General features: G+C 44.2%; 1 protein-coding gene across 8 annotated transcripts in view; it reads left to right on the forward strand.

The window, feature by feature from the left end:
* Positions 1-262: 262 nt before the first annotated feature.
* Positions 263-21,524, forward strand: part of pcdh7b (protocadherin 7b) — a 120,891-nt gene continuing 99,629 nt past the window's right edge. For 6 of the 8 annotated variants that reach the window (XM_085266820.1, XM_085266821.1, XM_085266826.1 and 3 more), the window contains exon 1: positions 263-4,339. In XM_085266820.1, coding sequence (XP_085122946.1) covers positions 1,265-4,339 — 3,075 coding nt within the window. In that variant the 5' untranslated portion in view covers positions 263-1,264. The remainder of the gene's footprint in view (positions 4,340-21,524) is intronic. The other 2 variants (XM_085266819.1, XM_085266818.1) reach the window with 2 other exon arrangements.

Genomic DNA, 21,524 nt, shown 5'->3' on the forward strand with positions numbered 1-21,524 from the left:
GCATCCGAGAGATCCTCGCAAAGTGCCGAGCCACGTCTCGAGAAAACACCAATGAAAACGAACGTCTGAGTGCATGTTCCTCATATGTCTCCCCCTTTATTATTATTATTATTTTTCCTAATATTGCCTGCTGGCCTCTAGACCTGGCGATCGAGACTTTAAGTCCGACCCTGTTTACGTGCGCTGCTGGAGTAGGGGGGGAGAAGCGAACGGAGGAGGGGGTGGAGAGAGGGAGAGAGAGAGGGGGGAAAGAGAGAGACTGCAATATCATTTGTGAATCCCTCTCACAGTGCTGCAGATAGGGGCTGCCAACACACGCGGCGCGTCTGCAGGTGTGGGAACAGGAGGGATATGTTGGACAAAGTGAGAAATTAAACCAACCGCTTCCCAATAACTGCTTCGGATGTACATTCCATCTTTGTTTTGTTTTATTTTGTATATGTATTTTTTCTATTTTTAATATTACCCTGATTTTTTTTCCAGTAGGTTACACATTCGTGCAGCAAGCTGGTAAAAAAGAAGCGAAAGAGATAGAGCGAGAGTACTATTCTGCTAGTTGCAAGTGACTTGGAGGAAGACAGCCGGACAGGTAATTTCTGCCTTACGTTCGTATCGCCGAGCTCAAGACAGTTAACGAGCTGTTAACACAGTCGGCCGGGTGATGACTTGTCTGAACTGAGCGGGCATTTAAATGATCTTCTGACATATATGGACATATCACCGGACAGAGGAATACAGAGGAATACTGGAGCCTCACCCAAAAATTAAAAGAGCGGGAGCGAGAGAGAGGAGCGTCTACAAACTGTGAGTAAAACGGAGCGGCTTGGACTGAATCTACTTTCTGGTTATTTGATGCTCGGACTATAACGTTTCGGCTTTTTTTTTTTTTTTACACGCATGACATTCAGATATTTTGGGAGGAGGGGGCCACTGTCCGGGGCACACGGAGAATCCGGCTTGTTCTCTACATCACTTTAAAACAAACAAACGGAAAATACTAAAAGAAAGGAAGGAGAGACATTCGAAGGAGGGAAAGCAGAGGAGAGCTGGGTAAGCCCGTGCGTTTGCCGATTTTTTTTCACTGCAGCAGGAGAAAAGTCCAGGAGGATGAAGTCTCACGCATCCCAGACCAGAAGGCTTCGCTCTGAATGAAAGCGATATTTCCTTCCCATATTCGGACTTTCTATTAGTGATTTTTTTTCACTTATTATTAAAGTGGACATTTTTTTCCTCTCCATTCCCTCTTCCTTCTCTGGGCTGAACAATGAGGACTACTGGTGCAGTGGACTATTTGTACTATTGCATGCTCATCTTGCAGCTTGTGCATCAGCCCGCTGCCAAGCAAGTGCTCCGGTACCGTTTAGCTGAGGAGGGACCAGCAGATGTCAGAGTAGGGAACGTAGCCACCGACCTGGGCATTGTCGCCGGGTCCGGTGAGGTGACGTTCACCCTCGAATCCGGGTCCGATTTTTTCAAGATAGACAACATTACAGGTGAGCTCTCCACCAACGAGAGGCGGATAGACCGTGAAAAACTGCAGCAGTGCCAAATGATATTTGATGAAAACGAATGTTTTATTGATTTTGAAGTGTCGGTGATAGGACCAGCGCAGAGCTGGGTCGACCTCTTTGAAGGAAAAGTCATCATATTAGATATAAACGATAACACCCCGTCTTTCCCTTCCCCTGTCCTGACACTTTCTGTGGAGGAAAACAGACCCATTGGAACCCTTTATCTGCTGCCCACAGCCACAGACAGAGATTTTGGCAGAAATGGAATAGAGAGATATGAGCTCATTCAGGACAATGGGGAGAATTCAAGGCGATTGGGGTCTTCTGGGGATTCGTTTTCAGGAAAGAGGAGATTTGAGGAGGGAGCGAGCAGGAGCAGTGTCTTTGAACTGCAAGTTGCTGACACTACTGATGGAGAGAAGCAGCCTCAACTCATCATTAAGGGGGCCCTTGATAGGGAACAGAGAGACTCCTATGAGCTTACACTGCGTGTTAGGGATGGAGGAGATCCCCCTCGCTCCTCTCAGGCCATTCTTAGAGTAATGATAACTGATGTGAATGACAACAGCCCTCGGTTTGAGAAAAGTGTGTATGAGGCTGACCTGCCTGAAAACAGCTCCCCTGGCGCCCCCATACTCCAGCTCAAAGCGGCTGACGCAGATGTGGGGGTTAATGGTCAAATAGAATATGTGTTTGGGGCAGCCACAGAGTCAGTAAGGAGACTGCTGAGGTTGGATGAGAGCACGGGGTGGCTGAGTGTGTTGCACCGCATTGACCGTGAAGAAGTGAGCCAACTGAGGTTTACAGTAATGGCCCGTGACCGAGGCCAGCCACCCAAGATGGACAAGGCCACAGTGGTGCTGAACATCAAGGATGAGAACGACAACGTGCCTGCTATAGAAATTCGGAAAATTGGACGCATTTTCTTAAAAGACGGGATAGCCAATGTGGCTGAGGATGTGGTGGTGGACACACCCATTGCTTTAGTTCAGGTGTCAGATCGTGACCAGGGGGAAAATGGCATAGTGACTTGCACAGTGGTAGGAGATGTGCCCTTTCAGCTCAAACCGGCCAGTGAGATGGAGGGCGAGCAGAATAAAAAGAAATATTTTCTCCACACGTCTGCACAACTGGACTTTGAGGCAACACAGGAATACAATGTGGTCATAGTGGCCGTGGACTCTGGGAGCCCCAGTCTGGCGAGTAATAACTCTCTTCTCGTCAAAGTGGGCGACACTAATGACAACCCTCCTATCTTCAGCCAGAATGTAGTAGAGGTTTCGTTTCCGGAAAACAATGCACCAGGTGAGAGGGTGACAACAGTGAAAGCCATAGATGCAGATAGTGGGAGGAATGCTGAAATAGCCTATTCCCTAGACTCATCAGTAAATGGGATTTTCTCTATTGATGCAGACAGTGGAGACATCCGAGTAAACACCATTCTGGATAGAGAGCTAACAGAGCGCTACGAATTCAAAGTGATAGCCAAAGATAAGGGCATAAACACCCTTCAGGGTTCTGCAACAGTGGTCGTCCTTGTGGCCGACAAGAATGACAATGAGCCAAAGTTCATGCAGGATGTTTTCACCTTTTATGTCAAAGAGAACCTTGATCCTAACAGCCCAGTTGGCATGGTTACAGTAATCGATGCAGATAAAGACCAAAATGCAGAAATGGGCCTCTTTATTGAGGAAGAGGAGGACATTTTCTCTATCGAGAATGAAACCGGGACTATTTTTTCCACCTTGTCCTTTGACCGAGAACAGAAAGGTACCTACACATTCCGCGTCAAGGCTGTGGATGGAGGTGAGCCTCCCAAATCTGCCACCGCCACAGTTTCACTCTTTGTCATGGATGAAAATGACAATGCTCCATCTGTCACTTTCCCAATAAACAGCTCCTACACCCTTCTTCCTCCCTCCACTAACATCAGAACTGTGGTCAGAACCGTCACAGCTAGTGATGCAGATACTGGCATCAATGCGGTCCTGAACTTCAGCATCATTGGGGGTAACCCCTTCAGACTTTTTGAGATTGATGCAGAGAGAGGGGTGATTTCGCTAATGGCAAAGCTGGAGCAGAAGCATCATGGCCTCCACAGACTGGTGGTTCAGGTGAATGACAAGGGGCAGCCTTCGCAGAGCACCACCACACTAGTTCATGTGTATGTTAACGAGACACTTTCCAACTCCTCAGCTGTGGAGGCCCAGGTGGCTAAGAGCCTGAGCACATCTCTGAACACCAACATCGCCGGCGACCCCAACTATGACCTAAGCAAACAGCGGTTAAGTATTGTAATTGGAATAGTTTCAGGCATCATGACAGTCATCCTCATCATTCTTGTTGTTGTCATGGCCCGTTATTGCCGCCCAAAGAACAAGAACGGTTATGAAGCTGGCAAAAAAGACCATGAAGACTTCTTTACACCACAGCAGCATGACAAATCTAAGAAACCCAAGAAAGATAAGAAGAAACAAAAGTCCAAACAGCCGCTCTACAGCAGCATTGTCACTGTAGAGGCCTCGAAACCCAACGGGCAGCGCTATGACGGCGTCAACGAGAAGCTGTCCGACAGCCCTGGCATGGGCCGCTACCGTTCAGTCAACGGAGGGCCGGGAAGCCCAGATCTGGCCCGGCACTACAAGTCCAGCTCGCCACTGCCCACAGTGCAGCTTCACCCGCAGTCGCCGACAGCTGGAAAAAAGCACCAGGCAGTTCAGGACCTGCCCCCTGCCAATACCTTTGTTGGCACCGGAGATAACATTTCCCTTGGATCTGACCACTGCTCTGAATACAGCAGTCAAACTATCAACAAGTACAACAAACAGGTAAGAAGACACATTTCAGTGTTCTTTTGTCTCCCTCCACTACTCTTAAATGTCTTCTGCTTTTTCCTCTTAGTGTTCTCTCTCCCATAATGCTTTCTGACAGGGCTAGTCTCAGTAGTCTTGTTGCCTTTATGGTGCTAATGTGTGTCAAGTTAGCGGTATTGATCTGTTTTGGTTTGGAGTGCCATTCACATGTAATATTGAAAGGAAAGAGAAAGGGTTTAGATTAGCTCAGGAAAGGATACTGTTACAACTTAACCAAATGTCCGACTATTTTGGACTTTTATCTCAGCGTGTTAAGCTGCCTTTTCCGTCATGGGTGTCACAACTCTTAACCTTGGCAATATGTGTTAGAAAACTGTAGACAGCTCACATAAGGATTTGGTTTGCAGTTATTTTATCCCAGAGGGGCGCATGCATGGCAGGGGCTGGCTGCACTCCCCTCTGCCCTGCCCTCTGTCTGAGACAAGGCTACCTTTTCTTCTCATGCAAGGGAGGAAAAAAAATGAATAAAGGCAAAAGAAAAAGGGAAAAGGTAGATGCAACACAAATGTGGCTTTGTTAGGGCTCTGAGTCACTTTGAGAGAATCTACTTGACTAAGAACATCTGGCCCCGAGTCACATTAACATCACGGTGTGCTTCAAGGTCTGCATCAATTCATTGACCTCGCAGTGAAAACTGACACTTTTATATCAACTCCCATGTTGTGCTTCAGCTTCACATCCTCCGTCTTTTCTTTTCATCCATGTTTATAAATGTATGCCGTCTTGTACCTGCTGCTCTTTCTCTTCCACACGTATCCGCCCTCCACTCGTCTTTCCCCTTTCATGTTTCCTTTTTCTTTTGCCTTGCTTCCCCCCCCCCCCCTCTCCCCCCACCTTTAATTCTCTTCTTTCTTTCACAGCACAGACAGAACTTGTAGGTGACGCTATTAGATTTTTAAAGTTGAGGAAGTGTGCGCTTTTATGGACTCGGTCATTATATTTCTCTGGCTGCTTTTGCACTGTTAGGTGAAGCAACAGCGAGGAATCAAAGATAATACTTAATGAAGCCAGCTTATTTGCGTTTTCGTGAAAAAGAACACCATTGTATTTTTCCTTTTTTTTTCCTATGGAAGTCTAATGAATTATTGATCTTTCTTTTACTTTGTGTCAGCACTACTCCTTTTGAAATCGGTAGTGTTGCTTGCTTGCTTGCACTTTTTTATTTCCTGGTTTCCCCCTTCTCCTTTAGATATCTTTGTTCTTGCTTATATTCTTCCCCTTCCCCTCTAACTCTTCCTTGGACCTTTGTAGAACTCCCTTGCATGTCTTGCATCCACCTGTGCCGCCTCCCCCCCCGTAGCTCTTCCTCTCCCTCTATTTATTCCAGCCTCATCCACATCTTAGCCCGCACAGCCCAACTCCTTTTTTCCCCTACAGAGCTTTCTTTTTTAATCTTTACTGTCATCTCTCTATGCCCTTCTCTCCTTCCCCTCTGTATTTCTCCCCTTCAAATCATTTCAGCCCTCTTTTAACTTCTCTTCCTTCTCTTTCCCTGCTCTGTCTCTAACAGCCTCTAATATAGTGCATTCACTGAGCTGCTTCCCAGAGTGTGAGGAGTGCTGTTGTTTTCGGATGTCTCCTGCATAATTAAAAGGGCACTCTATTTGCTGCTGCGGCAGCGGCATGTATTGTGTGTCACTATGCTCCACTTATATAATTATTTATTTACTCTCTACATTAATGCACCGCTAACTTTTATGGACTGTGCATTTCTTACCATCCAGCATCTTGGAGGAGGAAAAACAACAACAATCTGCAGCGCATTTTTAAAATGTATTTCTTTATTTTTTGATTCACAGGTGCTTAATTTTGGAACCCAAATGGCATTAAAATGGTACAAAATGTGCTTAGTGCTCTACTGGGCAATAACATCTAAGATCACTGTGTCATATAGCTGGTTTATCATTGAATAAACAACTTATAGCATGTGTTCAAATTTCCATTTATGCCCTCTGGGCTCAGTGAATACTTACTGTTGATGCATTCAGTTTGGGTCATAAGGACATAATTAAATGGCTACACAAGAGAGCTAACTGAAGAGAAGGTGTGTGCTCATGTGCTCCAATTATGGCATTAAACAGCCACCTCTGTATGAGATTAAGTAGTGAAGCGGTCACGCTCTTGATTTTAAGATCACTGCATCTAAAAATATTCTGTTGTCTGGCGAGTGCTTCTGAGGCTAAGGACATAATGAAACACTCTAGGAAACTCGTGCACCTCGCTTATGGGAACAAGTTGTGCACAAAAAAAGTGTTAGAAAATGATAAGATCAAAGAATGCTGCTTTTTTTTTTTATCACGTTTCATACATTTTTAGACCTAAACTCATGTTCCTGAGCTAATTTAAATGTCAGATTGACCCTTTTTTCACATTTGGCCACAATTAGTTTCTTGTAACTCTCTTTCGGAACATTTGTCACCGTGCACGTGTTTTGTTACGCACACACATACACACAAAACCTTTCTTTCTGGCTTTTTTTATCCATCTGTGGGAAGAAATAGAGACGGGCGCAAGAATGACGGCCCTGTTAGCGGTATAGAGAATGGCCCCCACTGTTTCACAAGGGACTTGGGGTTGGGTGGAAAGACAGAGAGAAGGACAGCGAGAGAGGGAGAAAAGTGCTGACCACTGACTGTAATGTCGGAGGTATCGGGTTCCATCTTTCTCCCTTCTCGCTCTCCTAATCTTACAGTAACCGCACAGGCAACCTGCTCGGGCAGGTAACCAGGCAACTGAGGAAGTTTATCAGTGAGGCGAACCTTTCTTTTTAGCCCGACAGACATTTAAAGAGTCATTAAGTTGAGCTAACTGTGAGGGAGAAGCCAGCGTGTCACCCAGCTGCTGCTGAGTTTGAACAGGAGCAGCAGCAGACCTGACATTTCATCTCTTCCTGTCACTCCATTGATTGCAGCTTATGTCATTTGTAATTGTCTTTATTTTCTTCTTCTTCTTTTTTTTTTTTGCTATATGCGCATAACATTATGCGTGGTCTAACTGCTCCTTATATACGCACGGCCAAGCCATTCCATCCAAAGGCTGATGAGAAGCGCATTCACTTAACAGAACACTTAACTTTATTACTTTTGGCAGTAGCTTCTGTTCTGCGCAGCGGCAAAAAAATAATACCATCCAACCTTGTGAGGAATGAAATCACTTAGTCACTGAATTAGCACAAGCCATCAGCTTTTGTTTTATCATTACACTTCAAAGCGGCGCTCGTGCCCAGGTGGATCACTTTTAATCAGTAGTGAGCCACAGCAGCTTGTATTCTCTGCTCTTGCAGCGTAGCCCCTCAGGGCAGTCAAAGCCGCCGTCCAACCACTTACACCAGGTTATCTTGCCTCGGGGCTGATGCGGCAAGCATAACTGGACGCTGCCCTTAACCCGGCTTCCCCGGTGCTCGTCTCGTGCACTCCGGCCAGCTGTTCCTCCTGCACCTCTCCTGCACGAGCTGAATATGGCCGCGAAGCATCTGATTTGCATAGGGCAAACCCTCGCCCCTCTGCACTTATATAAGACAAGCAATATCGCCATGCAAATGGAGGTCACTTGGGTGGTGGTTGTAGCCAAAACATAGGATGCGATTGCCCTTCAGACTCTAAGACGTTCAGGAAACCAATATGGAAATGTAGCTTTTTGCCTACGGCATCATTTGTTTTAACTTAGGAAATGTAGCTGCCTAAACACCTGTAAAAACCCACAAGTGCACCAATTTAAACTGACAAAGGATCAGTTAGCCTCTATATTAATGCTTGCATTTAGGATCATGTAATCATGTCTCTGATTTCAGCCCACTGCGTGTGTTTTTTGTATTCTAAATACACATATACAGGCATCAAACTCTCATAAGTGGGAGCTAGTGACTCATTCAGCTCAGTAAGACAATTACTTGCTAAAAGGTTCTGCTGAGTCTGTCAGAACTTTAACAGGTTTAGTCATGCCCCAGTCTCCATCTAATTGTTGATTCAGGTCACTTATTTTGCTTTGTTATAATGTGAGCCAGACAGTTGCAAAATCAGGTAAGCAGATAGCTGGGCATGTGGCTGGTTGATATAATCAGATCAGATTTCGACTGAGCCAGATCATGAAAATTGATTGTTCAGATTTAACCGCGGGATATTATTATTTTAGAATTTGACATACATTATGAAAACAACCCATAATGCATTTGGGGATTGTGTATTTTTGGTTCTGTCAGATGACTGTTCTGCTTAATAAAAAAGAAAAAAAAAGGAAACTGAAGCATTAAATACATTGCTTTATTGCACAGCTCTACGTCCTTTCATTTAAAACCACTTAGAGTCGACCCTCACTGCTGGCTGTTCTACCTGCTGTTCTTTGCTCAGCTAGCATCCCACACTGTGATATGTAATTGCCTTTAGAGTGCTGCTATTCGAGATTTGGTAATCTTGCGTCCGTGCACTTCGGTCTAATGCTGCTTTGAAAAACTGGCACAAAACTAAGTTGGATTTTCTGATCCCAGACACGGGATTTCCAAACGCACATCATTAGGACCCAGATTAAACATTTCTGGCCAACTGGCACCATTATCAAATTAGCAAAACTGGTAATGAAAACATTTCAGCTTCACAGAAATTTCCAACAGAATGCCAAAAATGGTGGGAAAAATGAATAATCTTGAAATCTTGTCTTTAGTAAGAAATAAGATAATGTGCAATGAGCTGGTTTGTTTAATGCCTCATTATTATTATTAGTGCTCGTCCTTTCTACTGCTGACTGTGTCTAATTTGATCAAAATTGTTTTGGATCTATTACGGCTTAATTCAATCTACGGCTGCTCGGGCTTTTGTTGTTTATGTTCCTAAAGGAAAATGGAGGGAGTAAGAGAGCTCAGTAATACTCATGAAACTGCAGCGGGCAGCATTTTCTGGTATAATGTGGTTTGGTGATTTGAATGCACTCGCTCTAAGGCAATTACTAATCTAAGGATTAGACTTACCTGATATATGGGCAGAAAATGGTGGCGACTGAGAGAAAAAGGCAGGGAGAGATTGCAACGGCTGGTTGCTACAGTGCCTGCTATATTACTCTGCGTAATATTTTAATACTGAGTGTGTTTTTTTTCCTCCCCGCACCTCCTTTACTTATAGCACGAAAGCATTTCTTCATTTCTTTCCCCCTTCTTCTTCACCTCCCTCTTTTCTTTGCATATGGCAGCGAGCACATAAAAAATCGCAGCGCTTGCCATCACGGAGGGCAAAAAAGCTTCGACTCACCTGCAACGTTTGTCACGATAACATGGGGGGAGTGAAGTGAGGGAGGCGAGAAAAAAACAAAAAGACGAGAAATTTAAGCCGCGTGCCACCTTGATTGCTCTCCACGCTGCTGATTGTAAGTGGCAGTGTCGAGGATGCCACCTTCTCCTCGCCGCTTCTTTCAATTTGATGTCATCGAAAATGGAATTTCATTTCATACTCGGCAGCGATCACATTAGATAGGGCTTACCAGGATAAAGCCGATTCATATTTGCAGATTTGCTTTTCCTGTGGCACTATCAATCACCGCGCGCTCGCCATATTGCACACTTGTTTTTCACGGCAATTGTTCTGAGGAGTTTGTACAGTAAATTGACTTTTACAAGGCTCCCAAGGTTTATGATATGCTATGCTAGCCTCGTTGCTTTCCCCGTTACTGTCCCCTCGTATCGACTCCACAGGCCGGAGCTCAGCTAAATGAGAACAGCACTTAGCTCTACTGCTGTGCTGCTACACCCCCCCAGTAAGTTCCCTGTTGACAGGTTGGCTCACAACACAGATCAAAAAGTAAGAGGGGCTGTTTGTGAGACTAATAGGCAGAACAATAGCTTACTGTGACATTGCACCTCATCAAAATTGCAACAGTGTCTGGCAGGTACATAATAATGTGGGGGGGGAAAGGTCACAGGTCATTTGGTCTCTTGGTGTTGATTCAGTTCATTTTAGTGTATGAACAGGCGCTTCCCTTTGCTCCCACAACCACCTGTCGGGGAGGGGTGGTGATTTAAAACCCCATCCAGCATCAGCCATGTTGTCACATGTGGCCTTCATGAAAATGAGAATAAGAGCCGTGAAAGCCAGACACGCCCATCCATAATTTACCCCTAAGTGCCACCCTTTGCCACCGGCAGGCAACTGTAAAGCTCCTCAGGGCAAAAGTGAACTTGTTTATTAAGCTGACAGGTGGAGAAAAAGAGGCTTTAACTGGCATGCGGTCTCCCAGCTGGGCAGAGGAAGGATGCTGGACTTAGTAAGACAATGTGTGTGCGTGTCTGTGTGTGTGTGCGTGTGTATGTATCTCATGGTGTCGACAGGGGGAAAGTTGACAAGTTCAAAGATGTAATTGGACCGTATTTAATAAGTAGAGCGTTCATTCTGGATTCAGTTTTTTGTTGTTTTTTTGGTTTTTGCACCTGTTCTGTCTTTCTTCCCACATTTTTAAAAGTCCTTTTTTCGTGTTGAAAATCTGTTGAAATATTAAGATGGACAGAGACCTCCTGACTGCATAAGACAAAGTAAGAATTGTCCGCGATAAATAATGCATCCAAAGGCTTTGTTGTTGTTTTTTTTTCTTTTTCTTTTCTTTCCAAAGGATTTGCCTTTTTATTAACAGGCTGCAGTCATGCATATTTACTAAGCAGCAGACTATAATGGATATGACTTGACTTGGGTAGGGGAGGAATAGGACAGCTTGACTGCTTCTATTAGCCCTGTTTTGGTGCGGCTCCCACCATGTGGCCCCCAAATGAGATTATATGTGTATGAAACAGGAGGCAGAGCACTCACCGACCATCCATCAAAGCCTGGGGGGACCTGTGTGAAAGTTTGTGCATGTGTACTCAGTGGGTTCGCTCACTGTGTTGATGCATGTGTGCATTTGTTAGGGTGTGATAAAGTGTGTGGGTGTACAGTATGCACGTGTGTGTGTGTGTGTGTGTGTTTATGCATCCTGCGAGGACTGGAGAAGAGAGCAAACGGGGGCCTCCGCAGTTCAGCCTCTCCATCATCCTGCACGCCAGGCACACGCGTAGCGACATGCCTGAGAGGGTTTCAATATCCTGTGTATGTGTGTTTGTGTGCCTGCGAAGCTGTGTTTACCCAAGGAATGCAGTTCATTATATTTGTATGTGTGTCTGGTTATTACATATACTCTCTACACACATGCGTAAAGAAGCAGATGGAGAATGAAGGCGGGGGCAATACTTTATCTACACCTTTTAAAAATCCACAACAAGCTCCAGCAGTCCGGGTGTTGATAGCGCGCCTTTTTTCGTGGCTCTCAGCAATCACAAGTGCAAAGGACTTGGAACTTCTTCGCCCCGGCTGAGCTAATTATTGCAACGCCAGCGCGTATATATTTACCCTTTTCAGCTTAAACGTTCGCAGTTCCACGTATATTAAGTCCTGCAGATATGCTTGGAGGAAAGAAAAAAAAAAAGCTGAAATATTCATTAGCAAAGTACTGGCAGGGGCAGCAGAAGCCCCTGTATCGATGGGACCTTACCTGGCAGAGAGCAGGCTATTAGCCAGGCCCGATAAATCTTGTCAGAGGCTGGAAGAATCTGCCTGCCTGCTGAAGAATGAAGGTCACGGGGCAGCTGGAGTTACGACCGGCCTCGCGAGGTAGCTGCTACCAAATCAGCTGAAATATGAAGTACAGCTAGTCTTCTTTTTTTTTTTTGAAAAAGCAAATTTTTCAATTTGCCTCTTTCTTGGTGTACAGTTCCCTCTGATAGCTTCTTTCTCTGTGCTGCATAGAGCTATGTGAATAAGTGCTTCCTACGTGCATTTAAAAAAAATCTCGTCTTTGTACTCGTGTTATCATGAAGTAGAAGCATTGACAGCAATTTGAGACCAATCCAGTTTTTGTTCTGTGGCATCAGTAGTGTATGATTTCATAATCAGTATTTATTTATTTATTTTTTTAGAATTGAAGCAATTATTCAGTTGTTATGGACAGAAAATCAAGCATAACAGACAACCACAGTTTCAGTCTCGTGGCAGCGTAGGGTCTCTAACTTACATTATAAAGCACTTTGAGGGGACTGTGGTGATTTGACGCTATATAAATGAAACTGTATTGAATAGAATCTTGCATGTTCCTGTTAAAACGGAGTTTTTCCTTCCCACTGTTGCCAAGTGCTTGCTCATAGGGGTCATCTGTTGGGGTTTTCTCTGTATTATTGTAGCGTCTTTACCTTACAATATAAAGCACCTCACATACCGACTTTTGTGATTTGGCGCATGTAAAAAAAGATGAACTAAAAGCATTTTTCTAATAATATCTTTTAGTTTTAGAACTTTGTTTGAGAAAAATGAGAAAAATCAGTCTGAAGAAGTTAATTTGGGCTTTTGGGAAATGACTAGGCTTCACTAGATCAATAATAATCAAAATACAATCTGTTGCGCCTTAGTTACCATTGGAGTAATGGGTCTGCGATTCAAATATGTGTTCATAACTTTCGTGATGATACAGCGCTTCTGTGGTAGATTTTGCTGATTAAAAAGAAAAGAAAAGAAAAAGATGTCTTGACTAAAAAGCAGTTAAAGTTTTTGCACAGCTCTGTATCATCCTTCAAGAATAAACGGCACTGTATATAGTCTGACACCAGCCCTTGTGCGTTGTGTGTATATACTTCCTCGACCGGCGCTGTTGGAAACTGCAATATAAAGCAAAGACGACTGGCTTTAGTCAGACAAATTCTACTGTGGATTGAGGAGCTCCAGACATTTAATATGGTTTCATGTATTGATTTGCGGCACCTTGCCCTATAGCCTGTTTATTATCTTGCTTTGGTTTCACCTTTTACTATTTTTCTGACAGAATCTCAGGAGATTGAGTCCTCCCAGTTATTTCTCCTCCGCTCTTACCGGCAACAAAGTTCTTGATAGCGACTACACATTAGTCTCTCTCTCAAACTTTGCACTGGGCAAACAACTGGCCTGCTGTTTAGGTTCGCCGATGAGTGGGCGACCCCAGGTGCTTGAATAATAAGAATGTGTTCTGAGCTGTGGCTTTTGCTCAGTTTTCTTCGATTATGGAGGAGAGACAAACGGGGGGTTGTAATCAAGACTGAAAGACTGGCCTTTGACAAGGTTCATTTACTCTTTGAGTTGTTCCAGTGCAACACTTGGGACACAAAAGCTACCGGTAATTTTAAATTACAGAGTGGATTCAGTGGTGAGAAGTGCCTTGAGGGGGAGCCGGTCCACAGAGTCAGGGTGGGGGGAAATAAGGGAATGTTGTTACATTTGTTGCCATTCGGGTTGATGAGGTCTGGGATTGGGGAGAAAGGCGAGGAAATCAATCAAACTGACATGTCCGGGGCAGCGAGATTATCAGAATAATGGTAAACAAAGCAGCTTAAACATGACTGGGTTTTTCCTGTTTTTTGTTTTTTTTGTGCCTCAACTTTATTCCTCACCCAGCATTTGCTTATTAAGCTTCACTTTACGTCAGATTCATCACTTTTAATCTGCATGTAATGATATATTAATAACAGTCTTCAGTGGAAGGAGGCAAACTGCTGTGTGCGTAAGTGTATAAAGGAAGCCTATCACACAGTGAAGGGCTCTTATGAACTGGTGACGTGAGGGGAGCTCAAAGTGACATCGACAAGCGGCAAAGTGCCTACACGGGTGACATTTACAAGTGCGTCGCGGAGATCCCCAGCTGGACTTAGAGGGAAGATTGTTACTTTCTGTTTAATCACCATCAGAATTCTGCGGGTGCTGCATCAAATGTTTGAGTAGCGCAGATTACTCTCCCCCGTGAAGCCAATTGCGGGCAATCGTTTGATGTCTACGCAAATGTGCTTAACATGCATAACCGTTCCTGCCTCCCTTCCCTTCCTCTGCACATTTGAAAGATTTACGTCGGGGTGTGAGCATGTGTGTGTGCCTACACTTTAAAGTCTCTTTGAATAAGCTTTTCTTTGCAGAAGCAGCCTCTTCTTCTCTGTGAATTGGGGACATGACATGACAATTGGAGACCTTGTAATTTATGTTTAAAAATGCCAGCATTATCCGTGCCAGCGTGATTTTGTTTGAACACGAAGGCACACTGGCTAGGGTCCTCAGTCGCTGTTTAAAACCTTATGCCTGTGTTTGCGCAGGAATCCTTGGTGGGCTATCCATTGTTACTATGGCAATATACCTCCGCCGCACTCTTCCCCCACCCACTGCAACTTCTCCCGTGGCCATATGCCTGGAGTTTTTTAAAAGGTTTTCACTGCTCTCTCATCTCGCTTGTACCCGGTAATTCAGACCCACCAGTGCCAAAAGCTGAGCTCAGGGGCAACGTCCTGCTTAAAAAAAAGTCACGGTATTTTAACAGCTTTGGCCCGAAGTTGGATGAGGCGTGGGAACGTCATGTTCCGCTAAACTGTTTTGATAAAGCCATCTGGGCAAGCGGGGAGCATTTCAAAGATGAAGGTCCCTGAACACTAAATTGGCAGCAGTTTGCTTTACTACAGTGGGCTCATCTCTTCTCTGTGTCACATCTCCTTAGGGAACCTTTGGGATTTACTGCCCTTCCCACTTTGAGTTCTTGATTCATGAGATCAAATTAGACAGTGAGAGAACATCAGTGGTTGCACAATGCTTTGCTCTTTAACTCAAGGCCAGTATTTTGGCAAAGCCTCAAATGCGCTCTACTTGCTGGTTAACCATTTCCTACATCTATTTCTGCTCGAAATGTGTGAATCATAATATGAAACTGCTACTGAGAGATTTGAAATACTAGGAGGGACCACTATAGCCAAAAGATGATCGTGAATTCCATCTGCAGTAAATTATACTGGGTGGTATGGCTCTGTTCATGAACTCTGCACATGCAAACTTGCATACTTGGAAAGACCCATCTCACATTTTCATGAGCGTACGTGGAAAGACAGAACCAGGTAGAGCAGCGGTAAAAACAGAGCAGGTATCAGTGACAACAGATGTGCCATTGATTCATTCAGACGCAGCATTAAGCCTAGATTACACTTATCCGCTAGGGTACGCTTTGGTCCGATTGATGTAAATTTCATCAGGGTCTGTGCACACATCGCTATACCTATCTTACTCGTCCACGGTTGCTTTACATTACACTGAACCGACTGCACATGCACCTCAGGCGAAGACCTCAAGTGGACTTTGAAGACGTATAACAGGAATAACAGTCTCCAGAGTTTATTTGGGTCTTGGAGGAGGGTTACAAGGCATCTTGCAGTTGTGCAGCAATTGTGGGGAAGTTTAAACAACTTAAATAGTTTGCCTTATGTGAGATTGGATAATTTTATGTTTAAAAGGGTAATAGCTGAGGCACCAGCCGATATGGACTGGCCCTGGGATCAGCTGACCTACTGGGATTGCCTGAGCTTAATTTTGTGGCTCAGTTATAAGCACTGTTACAAGTTACAAGAGGAGAGAAAAAAATATGCTTGATGTGGCTAAACAACAGCAGTTCCAGCCCTTTTGAGACAAGAAATGCTTCGCAAGGTCGAGCCTATTATTGATGGGACGTATTGAAATCTTGTGTTTTTTAAACATTCCACACAATCTCGTCATGAATCAAGAGATGAAACAAGTTGTCTGTATTTTATTTCATATCTGAGGAGAATGACGACGGAATAGCAATTAATCCAGTGAATGATGGCTGAATAGCAATGAATTCATTCAGGGAGATTAAAGGAACTGGTGTTAAGGATCAAAAAGAAGGAATGGTGAATGCATACAGTGAATGCCTAAGGACTAGAGCGAATGACTAAGTGTGCGTGTGTGTGTGTCCATGTGGTTGTGTTTGTGTACGTAGAGTGAAAGGCAGTAAATCACCCTATCATAACAAGAGGTACACAGGAAGCTCATCAGCCCACAGCTTAAAACCAGAAGCAAGAATAACAGGAGTGAACTCCAGAAGTTGTGTGTTTGTGCAACTGTGCGTGCATGTCTGTATTTGTGTGTGAGTGTGTGTGAATCTAGCTGGAGAGTATCTCTTCACCGTAATGACTCTCGGCAAGCATGCAGCCTAATGAAGTGGGACTTTGCCTGTGTGACGACATGAATGCGCCTGATTGGGAAGTTGCTGCGAAATTGCTCCCAAAGACTACCTGCAGTGTTTGAACACGTTCGCTCCATGTTTTACGCTTGGTGATGATAAACACTCACCTTTGTTTTGTCAAATCTTGCAGTTCCACTACCATTTCATCTTACGCATCTAATCCTGTAAGGAGGTGCTGTATTTCAGTCTCCATAAGACATTGCTAGTGTGCAGAGGCAACTTGAAGAATTCTCTTACAATAATAATATCCCTCCTCCTCGTTCTAGAAAAGCTATAGCTGCCTTTAGGAACACACATTGGCTCCTGTATGATTACTGGCCTCTGCGCCTCTGCAGACTTGGTGTCAAAGCTCATAATGAGCGCTGTGGGCAGTGAGCGCCGGGTTCCTCAGTGCGTGATAAAACGTGGGGCAAAGAAGGTGTCTGTGCATGTTTGTCAGACGTGAGCAACGCTAACACAAGCTGCATTTTACCTGTTCCACCTGCAGCAGCGGCCTGATCTGCTTTTCCTGCTTAGCATGTATCTCACTCCAGGCAAGGCTGCGTGAGAGGCTCAGCTGTTTTTATTAACATCCAGGAGGTATAAAAAGGTTGACGAGGAAGACAACCAGGTAAAAAAAAAAAAAAAGAAAAAAAAAAAGAAACAAGCTCCACTTCATAAACTGCAGCTGATGGAACTGACTAGGCAATGTGTACAGTTTCTTATATATTGCCTCAGCCATCGTGGCTTATTTATACCGCTCATACTTTCAGGCGTTTGTGTGATTTTTCAGCTCTGACTCAAATACGCCGCACGGATATTGTGTGCTGTCAAAACGCAAATGGAATGGCGGCGAAAAACCCACCGCACCCCCCCTGAAAAAAAACACACGCACCCTGTGTCCCTCCCACAATAAGGTTTGATCCGAGAGTGATGCATTGTGGGAGGAAATGGACGCCGCCGCCGCTGCCTCACGTGTTTGCCGTGCACAGGCACAATGACAACAACAGTTGCGACAGCACTAGGAGGAGGCCCCTTTTGTACAGCACGAGCTGATACACCGAAAAGGAGTGACAGGTTTGAAAAATTGGCAAACAGTGTTTGCTGGAAGGCTTCCTTGGGGCTTGGGTACCTTTTGAAATCATGTGCAAATGCAGAGGAGTGTGAATGAAAAATAGCTGTGTGATCCTGCCATGTTGCTTCTGTCAAGAACGCGTGATTTTCTATCTTTCTTTCCCTCTCTCACTCCTTCTCCCTCCTTCCCTCCCACAGCTTGCTGTCATCCTCATCTGCCCCTCAAAGCTCACCTCTTTTTCTTCTTCTCCCTTTTCCCCTCTCTCTCTCCGTTTCTCATCATCTCTGTTTTAACGCTCCCATTCTCTTACCAACATGCCCTCCTCCGTCTCTCCTATGTGTTTTTGCTTTTCTCTCGTTCTCACACCCCCCCAACAATCCCCCCCCCCCCCCACGCCCCTGCCCCCCCTCCCTCTGTTCTTCCAGCTTAGCGGACGTGGTTATTTAAGGCTTAGAATCCATAAAACCCGCCTTAGGTGTGTTTGCTTTTGTTACTTTCCCAAAATGGTGCAGTGACTGCCACATTGTTTGCTGTTGATCCTCATTCAGCCACTGCCTGTTAAGAGGAGAGCTTCATGTGGTTTAGCGGTGACTCGCGGCCTTGATGGGGCCCTCCCGTCAGTAGGTTTTAGGTAGCGTACATTCTACCTGCCCCTCACCCTTTTTTTCTTTGCAGCAGGGCTGTAAATGTAAGTTATGATTACTACCTGTGTGCAATACTGCAAATTTCAGTATCGAGCCGATACCAAGTAAATACTGGGCTAATATTCCCGATATCGATAGCAATACTGATACTTTATAAAGGCAGGTTAAGTAGAGGAGAGAAGTGTTCATAATTCCTCAAGTTAATCATCATCAATTTGCTCATTCTGAACACATTTTAATGAGCACGAAAACAGATTTTTTCTTTACTTTACACAATAATTACATCTTTCAGATTTTTCAAGACCTGTCTCTAAGGTGCAACTTCTGTTTTTTAACTGTGTTATAGGCGATAATTAAAACATTTAACCGTCAACACAGTAAGGTTCACACATTTTTCATAGTTCATCTTTGAGGTATATTTTTTCATTTCCAGTTCAGTGGGCTGAATATATTTGAATATATATTATATATTTGTCTCTGTGTACGTAGTCTACATGTACTCTGGATTAATGTTGAAGTCTGACTGCATGAGAAGTCAGACTTCAACACATCGGTGTTGTCTGCACCGATGTGTCTCCTTTCTTGATGAACGGGTTCAGTGTACTGAACTTAGAGGACAGAATCAAGTCTAGTATCAATCCGATACCAATACCAGCATTTGTATCGATACTAGCATGATTTGTATCGATATGCTCAACTTTACTGAAAACCATAAATGCAATGCCGAGACTAGCAGAAGCCCAACCAGTACAGCAGCATACTCAGCTCCAGACCCATGTGTACGAAACAATTAGTTAATCTCCCCATCTGCAACAGCAAGATTTTTCTTCACCCCCTCCCCTTCGCTGCAACTCAGACCGAAAACAGTCACAGCGTGATTCTTCCTGCACAACATCTGTCCCAGATTGCTCTACCCTTCCTAATTAAACCCTGTTTACCTCAACAGTCTTAAAGCAGACTACTGACTAATTATTAGGCACAAGCTCCTCAAAGCCGTGTTTAAATTTCACAAGCTGATGAGGGTGCTGCTTGTTGGAGCTGGTGAGTGAGCATTAGAAAAAGAGAGCGAGACAGGAACAAGAGCCTTTCCCCTTGAGCGTCCCCTTCTTCGTGTCGTCGCCTGGCATTGCTCTTTCACACCAAAAAAACTTTAATTAATGCTCTGAACAGTTGTTAAACATTGTTTTGGTATATTCAATGGACGAGACTATAAAAGAGTAGAGAAAAGGGGAAATGGAACTTGCGGCAATTTCCAGTCATACATTTTTAATGTTTATTTCACGGTTTCTTAATTAAGTCCATGCATCAGAAAAGCCCCAGTATCAGAAGGGAGTTCAGGGGTTGGGTTAGCTGACAAATTTATAATGCGTTTATTTTCACGACAAGGCCCATGAGGGATTTTAATAGATATATTTTTTTTTTTCAAGTGGAGTTACACATTTGCCCTTTTGGTGGAAGGACTGGTGGCCCTGGTTAGTTTGATTTCTACTCGGGAAGCTGTGGATACGCCGCAACACATCTTTTCACATGTGAAAATATATTGGATGGTTATCTGAAGCATCAGCACAGAAAGATATATTTTAATGATTTTTCGGCCTGGTTTTACAGACTCTTTAAAAACACCCACAACTCCACAGCTTCTCTATCTTGTGCCTCTCTCTCTTGCTCACACACACACACACACACACACACACACACACACACACACACACACACACACACACACACAGAGTTATCCTGGGCGGCAGCCTGATTCAATTAGTAGGAGGTGAGGAGCAGAGAGATGAGGGTCACTCTCGCCTGTTCCAGCCCAAATGGAGATGCTTCCTGGGAGACCCAGTTTGTCTCTAAATTTGGCTGCTCCTGGGTCATTGTTTCATCACAGCCCCAGAATGGTTCCCCGGGCTCCCCGTGACTCTATAAGTCTATCTATACATCTATAATGTATATTTCAATTTAAAAGCGCCTGCTCCCTTGCTGATTTTGTTTTCTTCCAGTGTTCCCTGTGTCACTGGAGTGAAAACCCTACACCCCTCGAAGCTATTGGGAGATGCTTTGTTTGTTTTTCTCTCCATACACGAGTAAAGCAATGAAGCTGGAATTTACATTTACCAGCAGCGTAAGTACATGCGTATTACTACACTGACATTTTATTTCAAGGCCAGGATTTTCCCTGAAGGCTTTATTTAAAGAAAAAATACAAAATTAAAGCTGGTGGAAAAAGTAATATATACAACTTCTATAAAATCACTTATCAACTATCCGCCAAAAATATAATGATAACTAGCCATGCTAGTGCTCCTGTGTTATTGAAGATTTTTAAATGAGCATTCATAACAAGAAAAGTATTAGATATAGATTTCCTGTAATGGCAGTTACTGACAACGGCTGGCCCTCCCATCAAGGTGTAATGGACAGAGGGATCAATGGTGAATAAACAGAAGGCCTCAGTATTAGAAAGCTACTCAAACAAGCAGCAGTTCCAATCTCTGATCAGAGTCCCATCAGACCGCTGAGCCAAGAGGTTCAGCGGTCTGATAGGATGCAGAGAAAAAAATAAAAATTCTTCCATGCGAACCAGTCCATTACATGTATAAATAGCACTTCAGTGCGAGCTCACAAAGCATAAAACTCTGTGGCTGCTTGTGTTCACACATTATTGAGGTCTTTTACTTTGCCTTGTTTGTCCACAATGAAAGATTTCTAACCTTTTAGAGCGAAGGCCTCGAAAAGTCTTTCTGGTAGTGTTGATTTTTATGAGAGGCGGTGAATTTCATTAGTGATAAAAAAGGCCAGAAACGTCTCTCCAGCAGAGCCAGCTGTATGTCTTACCGTAGTTTCACGTGGATTATCAGTTGCTGTAACTGAGCAGGTAGAGCAGGTCATCTACTAATCTGAAAGTCGGTGGTCAATCCCTGGCTGCTCCAGTCTGCGTGCCAAATATCCTTGGGCTAATCCCAAGTTGCTCTCTGATGCATCCATCGGAGTGTGTCTGATATGTGAATGTTAGATAGAAAGCACTTAATGGGTGAATGAGGCATGTATAAAGCTCTTTGATTGCTCAGGTAGAGTGGAACCAGCAAATTAGCATTAATCAGCATTAAAATGATCTCCTTAATATTATGTAGATTTCCCTCATGTCGCTGACCTATCGAGGCGCGGAAACAGGACATGTGGTGGTGTTGCGGGGCGGCCAGTAACAGAGCCTTTGGGTTGGGGATCCAATCCAATACAAAAACCCCGCAGTCTTCAGTGGAGTGGGTGGTACCTGTGGAAGTAGCGCGCAACCGAATACCAGAACCGAAGGTTTCCCAGTTAAACTTTACCTTAAAAAAAAGTTAATCCCCTCACCTGCCAGTGATTTTAATGTTGTGACTGATCTGTGTAGCTGTGCTGATACAGT

This window comes from Mchenga conophoros, linkage group LG3 (assembly GCF_057382185.1).
Source record: "Mchenga conophoros isolate Kocher_MC1m ecotype Shallow Benthic linkage group LG3, M_conophoros_male_GT1.1, whole genome shotgun sequence".
In the NCBI taxonomy this organism is placed as follows: Eukaryota; Metazoa; Chordata; class Actinopteri; order Cichliformes; family Cichlidae; genus Mchenga; species Mchenga conophoros.